This window comes from Arvicanthis niloticus, chromosome 1 (assembly GCF_011762505.2).
Source record: "Arvicanthis niloticus isolate mArvNil1 chromosome 1, mArvNil1.pat.X, whole genome shotgun sequence".
In the NCBI taxonomy this organism is placed as follows: domain Eukaryota; kingdom Metazoa; phylum Chordata; class Mammalia; order Rodentia; family Muridae; genus Arvicanthis; species Arvicanthis niloticus.
The window spans coordinates 7,513,416-7,529,110 of record NC_047658.1 but is presented as its reverse complement, the minus strand read 5'-3'; the positions used below and the strand labels follow the sequence as shown (position 1 = coordinate 7,529,110).

Here is a 15,695-nt window from a genome sequence, read left to right as displayed (position 1 = left end):
CTTGCCTACGAACATGTATGGGTGCCACATGCATGCAGTTCTCAAGAAGACCAGAAGAGGGCGTCAGATCACTGGGAACTGGAGTTACAAATGGTTGTGAGCCACTATATGGGTGCTGGGAATTGAACCCAGGGCCTGTACAAGAGCAGCCAATACTCTTAACCACTAAATCATCTCCCCAGGCCCATAAATTAATCTTTTAAAATTTACAAAAAAAAAAAATAGAAGAAGAAGAAGAGAAGCAGGAGGCTGAATCCCTACTTCAGCTGTGCACCGAGCCCCCCACCCCAATGTCTTTAGATAAATATATGTGACCTTCCATCCTTGTGTGACACACATACTTCACACTTAATAAAGGTAATTACATGACCTCTGGCACACAGTAGGCACGAAATATGAACCCTAATCCTAAATGAATAGACACTGGTGTCTCCACATACACGGGCGCTCACCGAATGAATCACATTTTTCATTTCCTCAGATTTCCAAAACTACCTGCGGACACAGACTGGGAACACGACCACCATCAATATCATCATCTGCACAGTGGACTACCTCCTGCGGCTGCAGGTAAGGAAGGGTGGCCAGCCTCATGGGACCTGAGCCAGGGGCCCGAGGGACTGAGCATGGCCCCAGCACTCCCGTGCCCACAGGAATCCATCAGTGACTTCTACTGGTACTACTCGGGCAAGGACGTCATCGAGGAGCAGGGAAAGAGAAACTTCTCCAAAGCCATGTCGGTAGCTAAACAAGTGTTCAACAGCCTCACCGAGTACATCCAGGTAGGGTCGGCACTCGGGGACCTGCGGAGGCAGGGCTGCCTGCATCCGACACTCCGGCTTGGGGCTTCAGGCCACCCTCTGTTCCCCAGGGACCCTGCACCGGAAACCAGCAGAGTCTGGCGCACAGTCGCCTCTGGGATGCCGTGGTGGGCTTCCTGCACGTGTTCGCACACATGATGATGAAGCTGGCTCAGGTCTGAGTTCGTCTGAGATCAGCTCTTTGCCTCCAGCCATCCCTCAGAGTCCCCAGACTGGCCCACTGGTCGTTCCCTACTTCTGCGCAGGCTCCAGACAGGTTCCCTCCTCAAACCCCTTTTGAATTGGTCCTCTGCTTGCTTCTTCCTCTACCCCACCACTCTGCTCATTTCCCACCTATATTTCCATTGGTTTGACTTCGGAGCCCATCCCTCCTGTCCAGAACTCTCCTCTGATTGGTTCGTATCATTTTCCTTCTACTGAGCTCATCCCAGATTCCTCCAGCTCTGGGGAATAGGGTGGGACTGTGCTTCTAGATTAGGACCTGGGGCTGAAAGATTGTTCCTTCTTTTACCCTGCCTGCGGCAGAAGACTCCCGTGCCAAGTACCCATGATGTAAGGACCCTGCTCCCAGAATACTTGCCCTCTCCTTCCCCCCACCCCCCCCCCCGCCGCCTTGCTCCTCCCTGGCCTCGTGAATGCCTCTCACACACCTCGTCCATTTTGTGTGCTTCAGCTTGGTAGACTTAGTCAAGGCTTCCGTGTACAGCTAGGCGAGTTTGTGCACTGCAGGCAACCACGTGGCGCTAGACAACCTAACCACTCCAAATACATTGGTGTAGTACAATAACTGCCCGGCAGGTGGCAGACAAGTATTCCATATAATTTCCCACAAAGCAGTGTCTTAAGGAAGCAGAGACCTCCTTATTTGTCCAGCGTGCCAGAGGCATCCTATATGATGTCATTTGACTTTGAAAGGAGTTAAACTGAGAATTCAGTTTCTCAGTACAGTTGGACCTGTGATGTTGGTGTAATCTTTAAATATTGGCGGAAACAAACTTTCAAGTATTATTGTGATAATTCATCAGCCATACTCTAGATGCAAATTATAAGGGACATTCAATGCAAGGAGCCGGGAGTGTGGCTCAGTGGTAGAGCCCCTGCCCAGAATCATTTAGTTAGGGCTTGGGAAAAAAAAAAATGGTGGCCAGGCTTCTCGTCACCACACTAACAGCTCAAGGCAGTGTAAAAAAGGTCTTTCATAAAAGTTTTAAATAAAAGACCCAAGGTTCTTTGGCTGCTATCTTGGGTCATGTGCTTGCCAGTGGTCTCAGCCAGAGAAGCAAGTTCGGGTTGGCCAGACCTACTGATGTATTCATTCCTGGATCCAGGATGTGGAGTCAGCTCCATGAGGTCTGACAGAATTATAGCTCTCCCCCTCAACTAAGGCGAGACAGGCTCGTGGGAAGGCATGGAGCCCAGGCCCAATTAACCTAGAGATGCTGAGATCCTAGACCTTGGGTCAGAATACCAAACTTTTGAACCGTAGGTGGCATTAGGGTCAGAATGAGTGACTCACAGAGCAGCTAGGTAGCTGCACAGCTCATGTGTAAGTCATAAATGACACATATGTGTGACTCAGTACAGTACAGATGCCACAATGGGGAGAGGTTTGGCAGAGGTTTCTGTGAGCTCCCCATTGGACGCTGTGGCCAGGGATGTACCATGTACTTACGATCCCCAAATGGCATACCAGAAGTGGCACGGCCGATTACCTCACCAGCAGTCTTTCCTCCTGCACTTCCTCACATTGCCACCCACCCATCACAGTAGGCTCTGGCATGGCTGACCACCCCATAGACCAGACACCACGCTGGAATGTCATCCTGCTAAGATCTGAGTCTCTGTCCACGGTATCTCCCTGTCTGTCTGTCTGTCTGTCTCACTCTGGCCTGAATGTCTGCTCGCCAAGGCTCCCGGCTTCCTTATCTGCCAGCCTCATACCCCTTACACACTTGCCCCTGGGTGCCAACCCCACACCACATTTTGTCTCTCTGCCCTTCCTCTGCTTCCGAGGAACATGTTTGGACACGGGTTCCCTCAGAGGTAAGAGAGAGAAGGGAGAGGACTTAGGCCCCTCTGGATAGGTGAGGGAGCCCAAAACAGTTGGAAGGCACTCTGCAGGGATGGGAGCAGCCTCTCACAGTTGGTATGTACCCTCCAGGACTCCAGCCAGATAGAACTACTCAAGGAGCTGCTGGACCTGCAGAAGGACATGGTGGTGATGCTGCTGTCCCTCCTGGAAGGTGAGCACCAGAGGTGGGGTAGGGAGCAATGCAGGGGTCCAGGCGAACCCAAGAATGGTGCTTGAGACCCGAGACCCTACCACTGAGCCCCACCTGACGCTATGCTGGGGACAACAGTGATAAGGAAAACACTGCACAAGATGAGCAGACATCTTCCGAGCTCTGACTAAATGGATGCTAATTTATTGATTCCACAGACACATTTTAGTGAGATGGGTTGCCTGGAGAGACTTTATCTATGAATTTAAGATGTATTAAATAAACTAATATAATACATGGATAGTGATAGTATCAGTTTTGCTGCATAACAAATATCCACCAAATTTAGCAACTTAAAGCCTTTATTAATATAATAATAATAACAATAATAGTAGCCTGACTTACATAAGTCAGCTTGCCCTAATGGAAATGGTCTCTCTCAAAGAAACAAAAACTAGGGCTGGAGCAGGCAGATGGGAGAGATGGCTCAGTGGTTAAGAGCACTGGCTGCTCTTCCAGAGGTCCTGAGTTCAATTCCCAGCACACATGGTGGCTGACAGCCATCAGTGATGGGATCTGATTCCTTCTTCTGGCCTGCATCAACTGAGCAAGCAGCAAGCAGTGAGCATCACTCCTCCATAGCAGAGGCAGGTGGACACACCTATACCAGGCCAGCCAGGCCTACGTAGTGAGACCCTGTCTTTGAAAAAATAAAACAGAGAGGCTGTAGAGATGGCTCAGTGGTAAGAGTACTGAGTGCTCTTCCAGAGGTCCTGAGTTCAATTCCCAGCTACCACATGGTGGCTCACAACCATCTGTAATGGGATCTGATGCCCTCTTGTGGCCTGCAGGCATACAGGGAGATAGAGCACTCATACACATTAAAAACAACAACAAAAACAAAACAAAAAACCTGAAGATTATGGCTCAACAATTAAGACAGTGAAGAGCACTGGCTGCGTTTCCAGAGGACCTGGGTTCAGCTCCATAACTCCAGTTCCAAGGGATCCAGTGCCCTCTTCTGGCCTCTGAGAGCTCCACACATTTGTAGCCTACAAACATGCATGCAGGCAAAGCACCGTACACATAAGATGATGGCTGTGGTGGGGATGGTTACAATGACACACAACTGTCATCTCAGCGCACAGAAGGCTGGGAGAGGAGAATCGAGAATTCAGAGCCATTCTAAACTACATATAGTTTGAGACCAGCCTGGGCTACATCTCAGAAACTACAAAACAAAACAATATTTTAGCTAAAAAAAAAAAAAAAAAACATTTCAAATTTCTCTCTCCCTCCCTCCCTCCGTCCCTCTCCTCCTGTCCACTCCTCTATCACTGGGAACTAGTGCTCTATCAGAAAACTATGCCCAGCCTCCTGATTCTTTTAAGTGGGTGTATAGTACTCCATCTCCATTGGTGGGCATTCAAGTCGTTTCTCTTACACATGGTGCTGGGGATGGAACTCTAGAACCCAGGCCTTATACATGCTGGGTGCATATGCAAGTGTTCTACTTTTAATTTTTCCAGACAGAGTCCCACTCTATAGATCAGGCTAGCCTAGAACTCATGACAGTTCTCCTGCCTCAGCTTCACAAGTGCTGGCATTTCCAACATGTGCCTCCGTGCCCAGCTTCATGAGTATGGAGCTTTTAGGTGTGTGAGCTCAGCGCTCACAAGGCTCTGGGTGCGAATCCTCCCTTGCCTATTTACCAGCTGTATACCTGTAAGTTTCTCCAAGTCTTTCTTGCCGGGGAAATCATACAGCAATATTTCCCTTATAAGGTTCTCCTAAGGCATTCTTTTATTTTTTTTTTTTTACTTTTTTTATTTTTATGTGTATGAATACATAAAGACACACCAGAAGAGGGCATCAAGTCCCATTACAGATGGTTGTGAGCCATCATGTAGATGCTGGGAATTGAACTCAGGACCTCTGGAAGAGCAGTCAGTACTCTTAACCACTGAGCCATCTCTCCAGTCCCCTCTTGAGGCATTCTTGACACAGCCTCCAGGCATGTGGCCCCCACTACTGACTTGTGTCTCCATTGTCCTCACTGGTAATCTTTCTACCCAGTGAGAGGGGTGGACCTTATCAAAACCAAGGTGGCCATGGCACCACCACAGAACACAGGACGATCCTCTTTCCGGAGGGGACCGGGAAGTGCCCACCTAGTAGGTGGGTCCTAGAAAGCCATGGGTGGCTTCTGAGCTAGAGAGAGAGCAGACACAGAGGGTCCAGTGCAGATGCTCTGCTGGGTGGCACTGACCCAGGTCTCCTGCAGGAAACGTGGTGAACGGCATGATCGCGCGGCAGATGGTGGACATGCTTGTGGAGTCTTCGTCCAACGTGGAGATGATCCTCAAGTTCTTCGACATGTTTCTGAAACTCAAGGACATCGTAGGCTCCGAGGCCTTCCAGGACTACGTCACGGATCCCCGTGGCCTCATCTCCAAGAAGGACTTCCAGAAGGTGGGTGCCAGACAGCAGGTGAGCCGGGATCCAGGAAGGATTACCAAGTGCCAGCGGCACCACCCTGGCTGGCTGCTTTGGGGCCGAGACTTCTCAGTTAACCTCAGTTATCTGTAGCATTGAGATGGTCTGTGTGGTGGTTTATGCCTGTGGGCCCAGGGCTTGAGAGGCATCTTGGTTAGCGTTTTATTCCCGTGAAGAGACACCATGACAGCAACTCTTATAATGGACAATATTTAATTGGGGCTGACGTACATGGTCAGAGGTTCAGTCCATTATCGTTATGGCAGGAAGCATGGCAGCATCCAGGCAGGCATGGTGCTGGAGGAGCTGAGAGTTGTACATCTTGTTTCGAAGGCGGCTAAGAGAAAACTGTCTCCCAGGCAGCTAGGAGAAGGGCCTCAAAGTCCACCCCTACAGGGACACACTGCCTCCAACAAGGCCACACCTCCTAATAGTGCCACTTACTGGGTCAAGCATATTCAAACCACCACATTCCACTCCCTGTCCCCCATAGGCTTGTTCAGACGCATGAGTCTCTGGAGGCCATACCTAGCCATAGAATAATGCAAAAGGCATTAGCCCAACACCAAAAGTCCCAGAGTTTATAACAGTCTCAACAACATCTCAACAACTCCAAAGTTCAAAGTCTCTTTTGAGATTCACGCAATCTCTTAACTGTGATCCCCTATAAAATCAAAAAGCAGATCATACATATCCGACATCATGTTGTACATTACCATTCCAAAATGGCATAGTGAGGAAATCCTGGACCAAAGCAAGACCAAAAACCAACTGGGGAAACTGCAAATGCTCATCTCCATGTCTGATGTCAAAGCAGTCTTCAGGTCTCCGCCTCCATTCTGCTTCACTGACTGTAGCACACTTTCTCTCTCTCGGGCGGTTCTATTCCGTCAGGAACGCTCCCTGGCAGGTCTCCCACGGCTCTGGCATCTTTAACATCTTGGGGAATCCAAGGCAGCTTTGACTTTACAGCTTCTTGTTTCAGTGTCTGAGATGCACACGTGATCTCCTGGGCTCCTTCCTCCAAAGGGCTCGGGTCACATCTCCAGCTCTGACCACTGTAGCACTCCAGGGTCTGGCTGACTCCACTCCACTGCTGCTGCTGTTCTGGCGGCCATTCCATGGTACTGACATCTCTACCATGCTGGGGTTTCTCAGTGCAACTAGGCTTCACCAATAGCCTCTCACAGGTTCTCTCACGGTGTCAAGCCTCAAATCCTTTGCATGACACCTTCAGTCCTGCAACTGGGTGACTCTGACACATTACCAAGTCCAGTTGCAGCACAAGTTACAACCTTGGCTATCTCTGGAACACAGCTTCTTTGTGCTCTCAGAAAACACTTCCCAGAAGATTTCACCCCAGTGATACTGGTTCGTCTTAATAATGGCTAATTGCTTAACTCCAACTAACCAGCACCAACTGTCCCAGCAGTCCCTTCTGTTCTTGACTCCAGAGTCAGAGCCAAATGGCTGAAGCTGCCAAGTTCTGCTGCTTGCTGGAGCTGGAACATGGCCCCCCTTGTCCTATTACATCATCACCACCTTTCTGTATTCCAACTCCTGCACTGCATAGAATTGGCTGTCCTGGAACTCGCTCTGTAGACTGACCTTGAACTCAGAGATGCATGCCTCTGTCTCCTGTATGCTGGTATTAAAGGTGTGCACCACCATTCCTAGACCACTGGTCTTCAAGATCTGGGTTAAAAGTTTGTGTCCTCCATTTCTGGATTGCAGTTCATTTCAGAGTTAAAGTATAAGTGAAAACAATAACCAAGTCCTTTGTTCTACTGCAAAAGCAGAAACAAACGTAGCTGGGTGAAGTCTGGCATCGAGGTCACCTCTCTCTTAATCTGTTTATCTCCTTGAACAGAGAATTTGGCTCCATTCTACTTCCTGGTGGCCCTTTATTCTTTAAGCCACACGTTTTGTATGTGTCCTCTCGCAGCTTGCTACACTTCGTCAAAATGCTCTTCATAAGAGTGAACTTTAGTAACTATACAACAGAATTTATAGCAGGCTGTTTTGAGACTTCCTATGTCAAAGCAATTAATCAAAGCCTGTCTTGATCCTTTTTCTGTTGTATCATCATTTTTAAATAAAATACTGATATTCTTATTTTCCTTCATTCTTACATAACCTGCAGGAGACTCTATTATTCGGTGGTGTGTGTGTGTATGTGTGTGTGTGTGTGTGTGTGTGTGTGTGCACTATGTTTACTTGCTTATTTTATATGTGGGGTGTTTTGTCTGCACCATGTCTATACACATATGCATGCAGTTGCTTGCAGAGGCCAGAAGAGGGCATCAGGCCCCTGGACCTGGAGTTACAGGTGGTTATTAGCTGCCCAATGTGGGTGTTGAAGATAAAACCTAGGTCCTCTGTATGCAAAACCAGTGCATGTTCTTAACTTAGCCGCTGAGCCATCTCTCCCACTCCTACTTTTTTTCTGCCTTTTTCTCTTCTCCTCCTCCTCCTCCTCCTCCTCTTCTTCTTCTTCTTCTTCTTCCTCTCTCTCTCTCTCTCTCTCTCTCTCTCTCTCTCTCTCTCTCTCAAATTTGTCTGGAACTTTGTACCAAGCTGGCTTCAAACTCATAAAGATCCACCTTCCTCTGTGGATAAAATTCATTAATTAAAAGCATGTACCACCATGCCTGGCCCCAGCCTCTACTTTAAGATTTTTTCTTTTTCTGAGACAGGATCTCATGTGGTCTTAAACTTGATATACAAACTTGGATGATGTTGGACTTGTGATCCTCCTGCCTCCCAAGTACTGCAGTTATAGGCATGCACTAATAATACACATGTTAATGAGATGTTGGAGGAGTCCAGGCCTTGTATATGCTACTCACTAAGCTGCATCTCAGCCCTGTCCATACTGTGTTACAGCGTGTTTTAGAGACAACAGAGCCTCCCCACCCATTTTCAAAAGGTGACCAACATTCTTTTTCATGTGTGTATTGTGTATTTGCCTATTCCCTGTCAACGGACGCTTGCTTGGTTCCTGGTGGTTTGCTATTGCAACCCATGCTGCATTGAGGGACACCACAGACAGTTCTGCAAGCCATGCCCTGCACACAGGATGCAGTCTGCACCAGGCGCCTCTCATGTATGTATCGTGGCAGAGTCCCCGCAGGTAGCAGGCGGCATCCTCCAGAGGGACCACTGCTGACTCTAGTGAATATTCTCATGCAGTCGGTGTGTGTGTGGTGTATTTCAGAAGATGGGTTTCAGACATAGGACTGCCAGGTCAAGGATGAAAATAAACACCTCTGTCCTTGGGTAGAAACTGCAGTTCCCCTTTGCATCAGTGAAGGTGAGCACGCCTGTCTCCCCAAAGCCTAGACACCAGACTGCATTGACAAGTCTTTGGCATTTTGCCAGTCTGATAGCAGACAGCTGGTAGGGTCTTCTTTCCTCGTGGTTCTTCCAGTAGGAGCACAACTAAGCATCTTCAGATGGAGTCTCATTCCTGTTACTTGTCTTGTGAACTGGCTTCATGACCTTGGCATCTTTCTCTTCTTTATTTTGTTTTATGGTGATGATGGGGATTGAATCCAGGCCTCCTGTACACTGTGCAGATGCCCTACTACTGAGCTCATCCCTGGGGCTTGTTTAGTCTTGGGAGTTTATTTTTGGCTTGTTGTTTGTTTGTTTTTGAGACGGGATCTCACACAGCAACCAAGATTGGTTGTAACTCATTACATAGCTCAGGCTGTCCTAGAACTCATGGTAATCTTCCGGCCTCGGCCTTCGAGGTACGAGGATTATGGGTGTGTACCAACCCTCCAAGGATTATCTATCATCTATCTATCATCTATCTATCATCTATCTATCTATCACCTATCTATCATCTACTGTATCTATACATCTATTTACCTATCCAACCATCTGTCTATTATGTTTTTCCGAGACAGGGTTTCTCTGGAACTCGATCTGTAGACCAGGCTGGCCTCAAACTTGAGACCACCTGTCTCTGCCTCCTGAGCACGGAGTTGCTTCTTTATGATGCTCTGTTGGCCATTCAGAATGTTTGACTTTTATGTGGAAATTCATTTAAAAATTTTTACTAACTTTTAGCCTAACCAAACAGTAATTTTATCCATCTTGTATTCGAGGTCACTTTTTTCAAGTTTTGTTTTATTTATTATCATTACTGGGGAGGGGGGTGCCATTGTATGCACATGGAGGTCACACAATGGCTGTCGGGAGTCAGCTTTCTCCTTCCACTGTGAGTTGCGGAACTCGAACTCGGGTCATCGGGCCTGTGTTGGCAATCCGCTGAGCCCGTCTCATTTGGTTACTATTCCCAGTCATGTTCGTCCCTCCTCTGAAGGCTTCAGACAGGCAGGGGTGTCCAGGTGTCTTTTCCACTGTCTGTCCTTGTGTAAACCAAGTTACTGAAGAATTGCAGCAAACTCGAGTGAGTTTGTGGGTGCTCTGCCGTTGAGCCAAGAGAAGGCTCTGTGTGCTGCTACCCATGCTGGGTACAATGACTCTCCCTGCGTGCAGCTTATGTCAGGACAGACTTCCAGCAACAAGGCTCCTTGGTGGGAACCGCATTAAAGATACGACAAATTGTTCTAGGGATGTGTCTCAAGGCCTGACAGGGTGTGCCTGCCAAGCTCAAAGCCCTGTGTTTGACCCCCAGCACCACAGGAAGGGGAGAGAAAAGGCCTTTCAGGAAGTGGAAGCATTTAGGCTATGGAGTGATCATCGGGTGAGTGGCAGGTCCAGGGCTCCACCCCCAGCCTCCATGTTTACTACATTTTTGAGTTTTGAGACAGGAGGGACTCACGATGTTGCCCAGGCTAGCTTTGAACTGGTGTTCCTCCTTCCTTAGCCTCTAATACTGAGACATCACACCTGGCTGGCTAAGACTTTCTTTTAAACAATCACATCTTTGCTGCCTTGTAATTCGCAAGCCATCAACCCACCCGTCTGAAACTTCCAGCATGGTGGTTGTGAGGAGATTGGGAGAATGGTGTAATTGTCACTTTAGAACATCACAGTCACCCCAAGAAAGAGCCCCACAGCCTTTAGCAGTCTCAGCCCTTCCCTCCACCTCAGCCCCTGGGAACCATTAGCCCCGTGTCTGTCTCTAGAGATTGGTCTGCTCTGGACACTGCTTATCAGTGGTATCACAAAACATGTGTGCACACACAAGGCCTTCCTTTTATTTGACAAGCCACAAGGACATTATCACTCCTAACCAAAACCACACATAAAAATAAAATGAAACTCATCCATAACTAGGGCTGGAGAGACCGCCCAGTGGTTAGGAGCGCGGCTGCTCTCGAGGAAGGTCCAGGTTCAATTCCCAGTACCACATGGTGGCTCACAACCATCCTTAACTGTCTCCAGAGGAGCCAATGTCCTCCTGGCTTCTGTAGGTCCTGCACACGTGCAGGGCACACACCTTCATGCAGACAAACATCTGTACACCTGTAATAAAACACATCCTTAAATTTACAGAAAGGGTTTTGCCCACAATTCTTTTCTTTTAGCTTTTTCAAAGATCACTGCATAGCCCAGGGCCTAAGCTAGCCCACGACTCACAGAAATCCTTCTGCCTCAGACTCTCTGAAGTGCTGGATTCCAATTGGATGGAATTGTTTGTTTGTTTACTTATTCTTACTGTTTATGAAGAAAAGGGGGGAGAGGTGTGTGTGTGCGCGCACAGGGGAGGCTGTTAGTGTCATTTTAAAAGAGTGTTGCAATTTTCCTCTTAGCCCAGCCAGCTCCCAAATTAATTTTTTTTTAATGTGTAGCTCAGGCTGACCTCAAACTCGTGATCCTCCTGCCTCTGCCTCCTTCAGCAAATCCTACCGGCGTGCGCCACCACAACCGGCACTCCCAAATGAACTATTATATTTATTTAACAAGTTTCTTTTTACAGATTTAATTATTTATTTATTTTATATGAGTACACTGTCACTGTCTTCAGACACAACAAAAGAAGACATCAGATCCCATTACAGATGGTTGTGAGCCACCATGTGGTTGCTGGGAATTGAACCCAGGCCCTCTGGAAGAGCAGTCAGTGCTCTTCACCACTGAGCCATCTCTCCAGCCCTACTTAATAAGTTTAAGGGTCCAACAACAGAGCAGTGTTACTCTATTTTAATCCTCTAAACTAATCTGGCTACCTCCCAGCCAGAATCCCCCAAATACTTGCACTTTAGTATTGATCTGGCTCTCTGGGCTCCAGGTGTTTTTCGGTGGTCTCTCCCGGACCCTCTTCTCCTGGATGGATCCTCCCTTCCTCTCCTTGTCTCTCCCTCCTCCCACTCTGGGAGGAAGTCCTGCCCTATTCTCTCCCCTGCTCAGTTGAGCAGCTAGCTCTATTGACCAATCAGAAAATAATTGGGGAGCTATAGGGAGAATGTCCTATTTCAACAACACTGAGATAGGAGATTCTCAGAGAATAAGGGTTACAGCCAGACATAAGGGCAGAGAAATCAGCTTTTGAATAACACAAGATGATCTTTACACAACACACAGTAATATGCCTAGAGGTCAGCAGACATGTTCAAATTCATTGAATTGTTTCTCTTCACCCACCTTTCTGTAGAGTGAAATCAGGGGATTGAAATCAGGTCACCAGGCTTGCCCAGCTGAGCCATCCTGCTGGTCCCTTTTTTGAGTTTTTTTGAGACAGATTCTCAAGTAGCCCAGGCTGGTTGCAGTCTTGCTCTGTAGCTGAGGACGACCTTGACTGCCTGCTCCACCTCCTGAATGCTGGGATCCCAGGCATTGTGTCATTGACTATCTAGACCTGGGGGATGGCAGGGGTAGGGGGTTCCAGCCCCTGCACTGAAAATAAAAGGGTCAAATATTTAGTCAGAATTCCAATTCTTAAATTCCCAATAATTGGAGGTTTGGGGGACAATTTCTTTGAATCAAAAGTCATGCAAGCATAATTGTTCTACATTTCTTTAAATCTTCTTCAGAGGGTCGCCTCTCCATCTATCACTTCTCTTCCCACTCGTGTGCTTACTATTATTTGAGACAGGTTCCACCATGGCTGACCTTGAACTCCACACTATCATTTGCCTTGGTCTTCTGAGTTTGGGGACTTTAAGCATAAGCCACACACACAATGTATTCATATGGGTGTGTGTACTGCCACGTGTGTTGGATCTGTGTGTATATGTGTGGGCAACCCACGTGTGTCAGATCTGTGTGTATATGCGTGGGCACCCCACGTGTGTTGGATCTGTGTGTATATGCGTGGGCACCCCACGTGTGTTGGATCTGTGTGTATATGCGTGGGCAACCCACGTGTGTCAGATCTGTGTGTATATGCGTGGGCACCCCATGTGTGGTGGATCTGTGTGTATATGCGTGGGCACCTCCAGGTATGCTGAAGCCAGGGGATCACCTCAGGTGCTATTCCTCAGGAGCTGAGAATCTTGTTTGTTGAAACAGGATTGTTCACTGGCCTAGAACTGACCAATTAGGCTAAACTGGCTGGCCAGTGAGCCCCAGGGTTCCTTCTGTCTCTATCTTGAAGCTCTGGGATAACAAGCAAGCATTCAGCTTTTTAAAATGAGTTCTGAGGCTGGAGATGACTCAGTACTTAATATTACAGGCTGTTCTTGCAGAGGACCTGGGTTGGGTTCTCAACACCCACATGGCAGCTCATAACCGCCTGTAATTCCACTTCTAGGGTATTTAAAACCCTGTGGCCTCCAAGGGTATTGTAAACACATACAGGCTAAACACCCATACACATAATTTCCCCCCCTCTGAGGATTGAACTCAGGGCTTTGTTCTTACAAGCCAAACACATTACTGACTAAGCTATGGCCCTGGTCCAAGCTCTTCTGTTTATGTCTATGGTGTTTTGTCTGCATAACACACAGAGGACAGAGGAACACACTGTGCAGTGTGGGCATGCCTGGTGCCCAGGAATGTCAGCATAGGGAGTCAGGTACCTAGACCTGAAGTTTCAGAGGTTGTGAGCCACCCTGTGGGTCCTGGGAACCCAATCTAGGTTCCTCTGCAAGAGCAGTCAGAGCTATTGATGGCTGAGCCATCTTTCCCGCCCTTACAATTTTTTTAAGAGAAGAAATCCACATACATATCAGTTTATCCATAATATTATTTCAACATTCTGTGCTTATCCCATGCCAAGCCTCCAGACTGTTAGAACCCCCAGCTGTAGAGTCTCTCGCAGTCTGGATCTGGCCACACCATCTTTCTCTGTCATTTCCTGTGTGTCCTGTCCCTTGTGTGCCCTGTCAACTGAGATTTGTTATAGACGTTCATCAGAATCTGTTTGGGAGGGTGTTATTATTTTATTTGAGCTTTCGCCTTCATAGCCTTCCACCCAGCAGGTGAATCTCCTTGCCACCTTCCTTTCCTCCTGTTGGCAGCCGCTGACGGTGAATGTATCTGATACATAAGCTCCTTGGAGATGGAACGTGGTGGTATTTAAATTTCTAAACGTTTACAAACACCAGAGCAAGCATTCTCTCATTTCCCAAGCAAAGCTTTGCATTGCACAATGCGCCTTGCAGCTGATGATTTAAAAGCATTGGTCAGAATTAGTTTTAAAAGAACTTGCCACTTCTCTGAAAATGGAACACACTTTAAAACTGTCCCATCTTCAAGATGTTTCATGTGCTTGACAGATTTGGATATATCAACTTTCCTTGCTAAGTGCAGTGGCTCACACGTGTAACCCAGCACTTGGGAGCTGGGATAGAGGGACCAGAAGTTCAAGGCCAGCCTTGGCTACAGACAGTTTAGAGCCAACCAAAGCTACCTGAGACCCTGTCTTAAAAAAACCACAAAAATGCAAGAAAAAGAAGATATATTAGATTCCCATTACTATGACAAAATATCCAAAGCAATTAACTTATAAAGAGAAAAGGTTTTATTTTTTTGTTCCTGATTCTCAGGGTTTGACTGCAAGATCAAACAGGCCCGTTGCATATGGCTTCTGGGGAGGCCAGTCTTTCAGGAAGGGGTATGTTGCAAAGCAAAGGATGCAACCAGGAAGTAGAAACTAGGCAAGAAGGATTAGGTGTTTTGTCTGCAATCCCCTAATCCCTTTCTTTAAGCATTGCACCAGAGGCCTAAAGCCCTTTCACTAGGTCCCGCCCCCTAAATGGCTACACACCTTCCAATAGCGCCACCTATAGGTCAGATCTTTAACACCATGACCACTGGGGGGACATTTCAAAACCATAGCTTTGAATGAGGCCCCTACTGGGTGTCAGCCACTCCCTTAATCGTGAGAGCATGCCAGTGAGCAAAATAGAGACACCCCACTCAAATCAGAGGGGAGGGCCAAGGGAAAACAAGTTAAACCGAGCCTGTGGATGGGGTGGCTGGGAAAAGCCCTTCTGGGGGAGGAGATGCTGATGTTGAGATTTGAGGAGCACCACACAAAGGTGAAGAGAGTTCAATGTCCCCTGCAAATGGACAGCAAGTGAAGGCTGGAACACAGGCAGGCAGGAAGGAAAGCAGGGAGGCTGCAGAGGTGGCCCAGGAGAAAGGAAGAGGCAGAGTTTCGAAGGGGAGCGGCAGGCTGGCAGAGCCTGGGGGCGGCTGGCGGAGCCTGGGGGCGGCTGGTGGGCTTTGGCATTTCATGTGTATGGTGTGCAGCCATGGGAGGGTTCTGAGCAGAGGGCTCACCTGGAGCAGGTGTTTTCAGAGTCCCGCCCACTTTGTGCAGAGATAGAGGTGTATGGAGGAGCCCCCTTGTAATGGCAGGAGACAGGAAGTGGGGACCACAGAGGAAGAAGACATGAATGGGCCCTGCATCTATTCTGAAAGCAGAGCTGACAGTTTTGCTGAGGAATCTGATGTGGGCAATAAGACAAGAGAGAGCAAACAGATATGACTCAGATTTTAACTTAAGCCCCGTTGGGTGGGTGGGGGCTGCCACTCCTGAAATGCATAAGGCTGGGGAGCTGGGGCAGTTTTCTAAAGTCACTTCTGGATTCAGATGTAATCCCAGCACCCTGGAGATAGAGCCAGGAGGACTGCCAAGAATCCAGGTCCAGCCTGCTCTATATAGGAAGTTCCAAGCTAGCCAAGGCTACATAGTAAAGACAGTCTTAAATAACAAATAGAAAGAAAACAAGTTACTTCTGAGCACTTCTGTTGGTGGTGGTGGGGAACCCACCGAGATGTGTCAGCTGTC

At 47.9% G+C, this 15,695-nt stretch overlaps 1 protein-coding gene across 4 annotated transcripts in view; it reads left to right on the top strand.

The window, feature by feature from the left end:
* The window catches only part of Ryr1 (ryanodine receptor 1), a 131,001-nt gene that overhangs the window by 92,243 nt on the left and 23,063 nt on the right, over positions 1–15,695 (top strand). For all 4 annotated transcript variants that reach the window (XM_076930947.1, XM_034498479.2, XM_076930943.1 and 1 more), the window contains 5 exons: positions 482–570; positions 654–782; positions 872–976; positions 2,983–3,064; positions 5,328–5,515. In XM_076930947.1, coding sequence (XP_076787062.1) covers positions 482–570; positions 654–782; positions 872–976; positions 2,983–3,064; positions 5,328–5,515 — 593 coding nt within the window. The remainder of the gene's footprint in view (positions 1–481; positions 571–653; positions 783–871; positions 977–2,982; positions 3,065–5,327; positions 5,516–15,695) is intronic.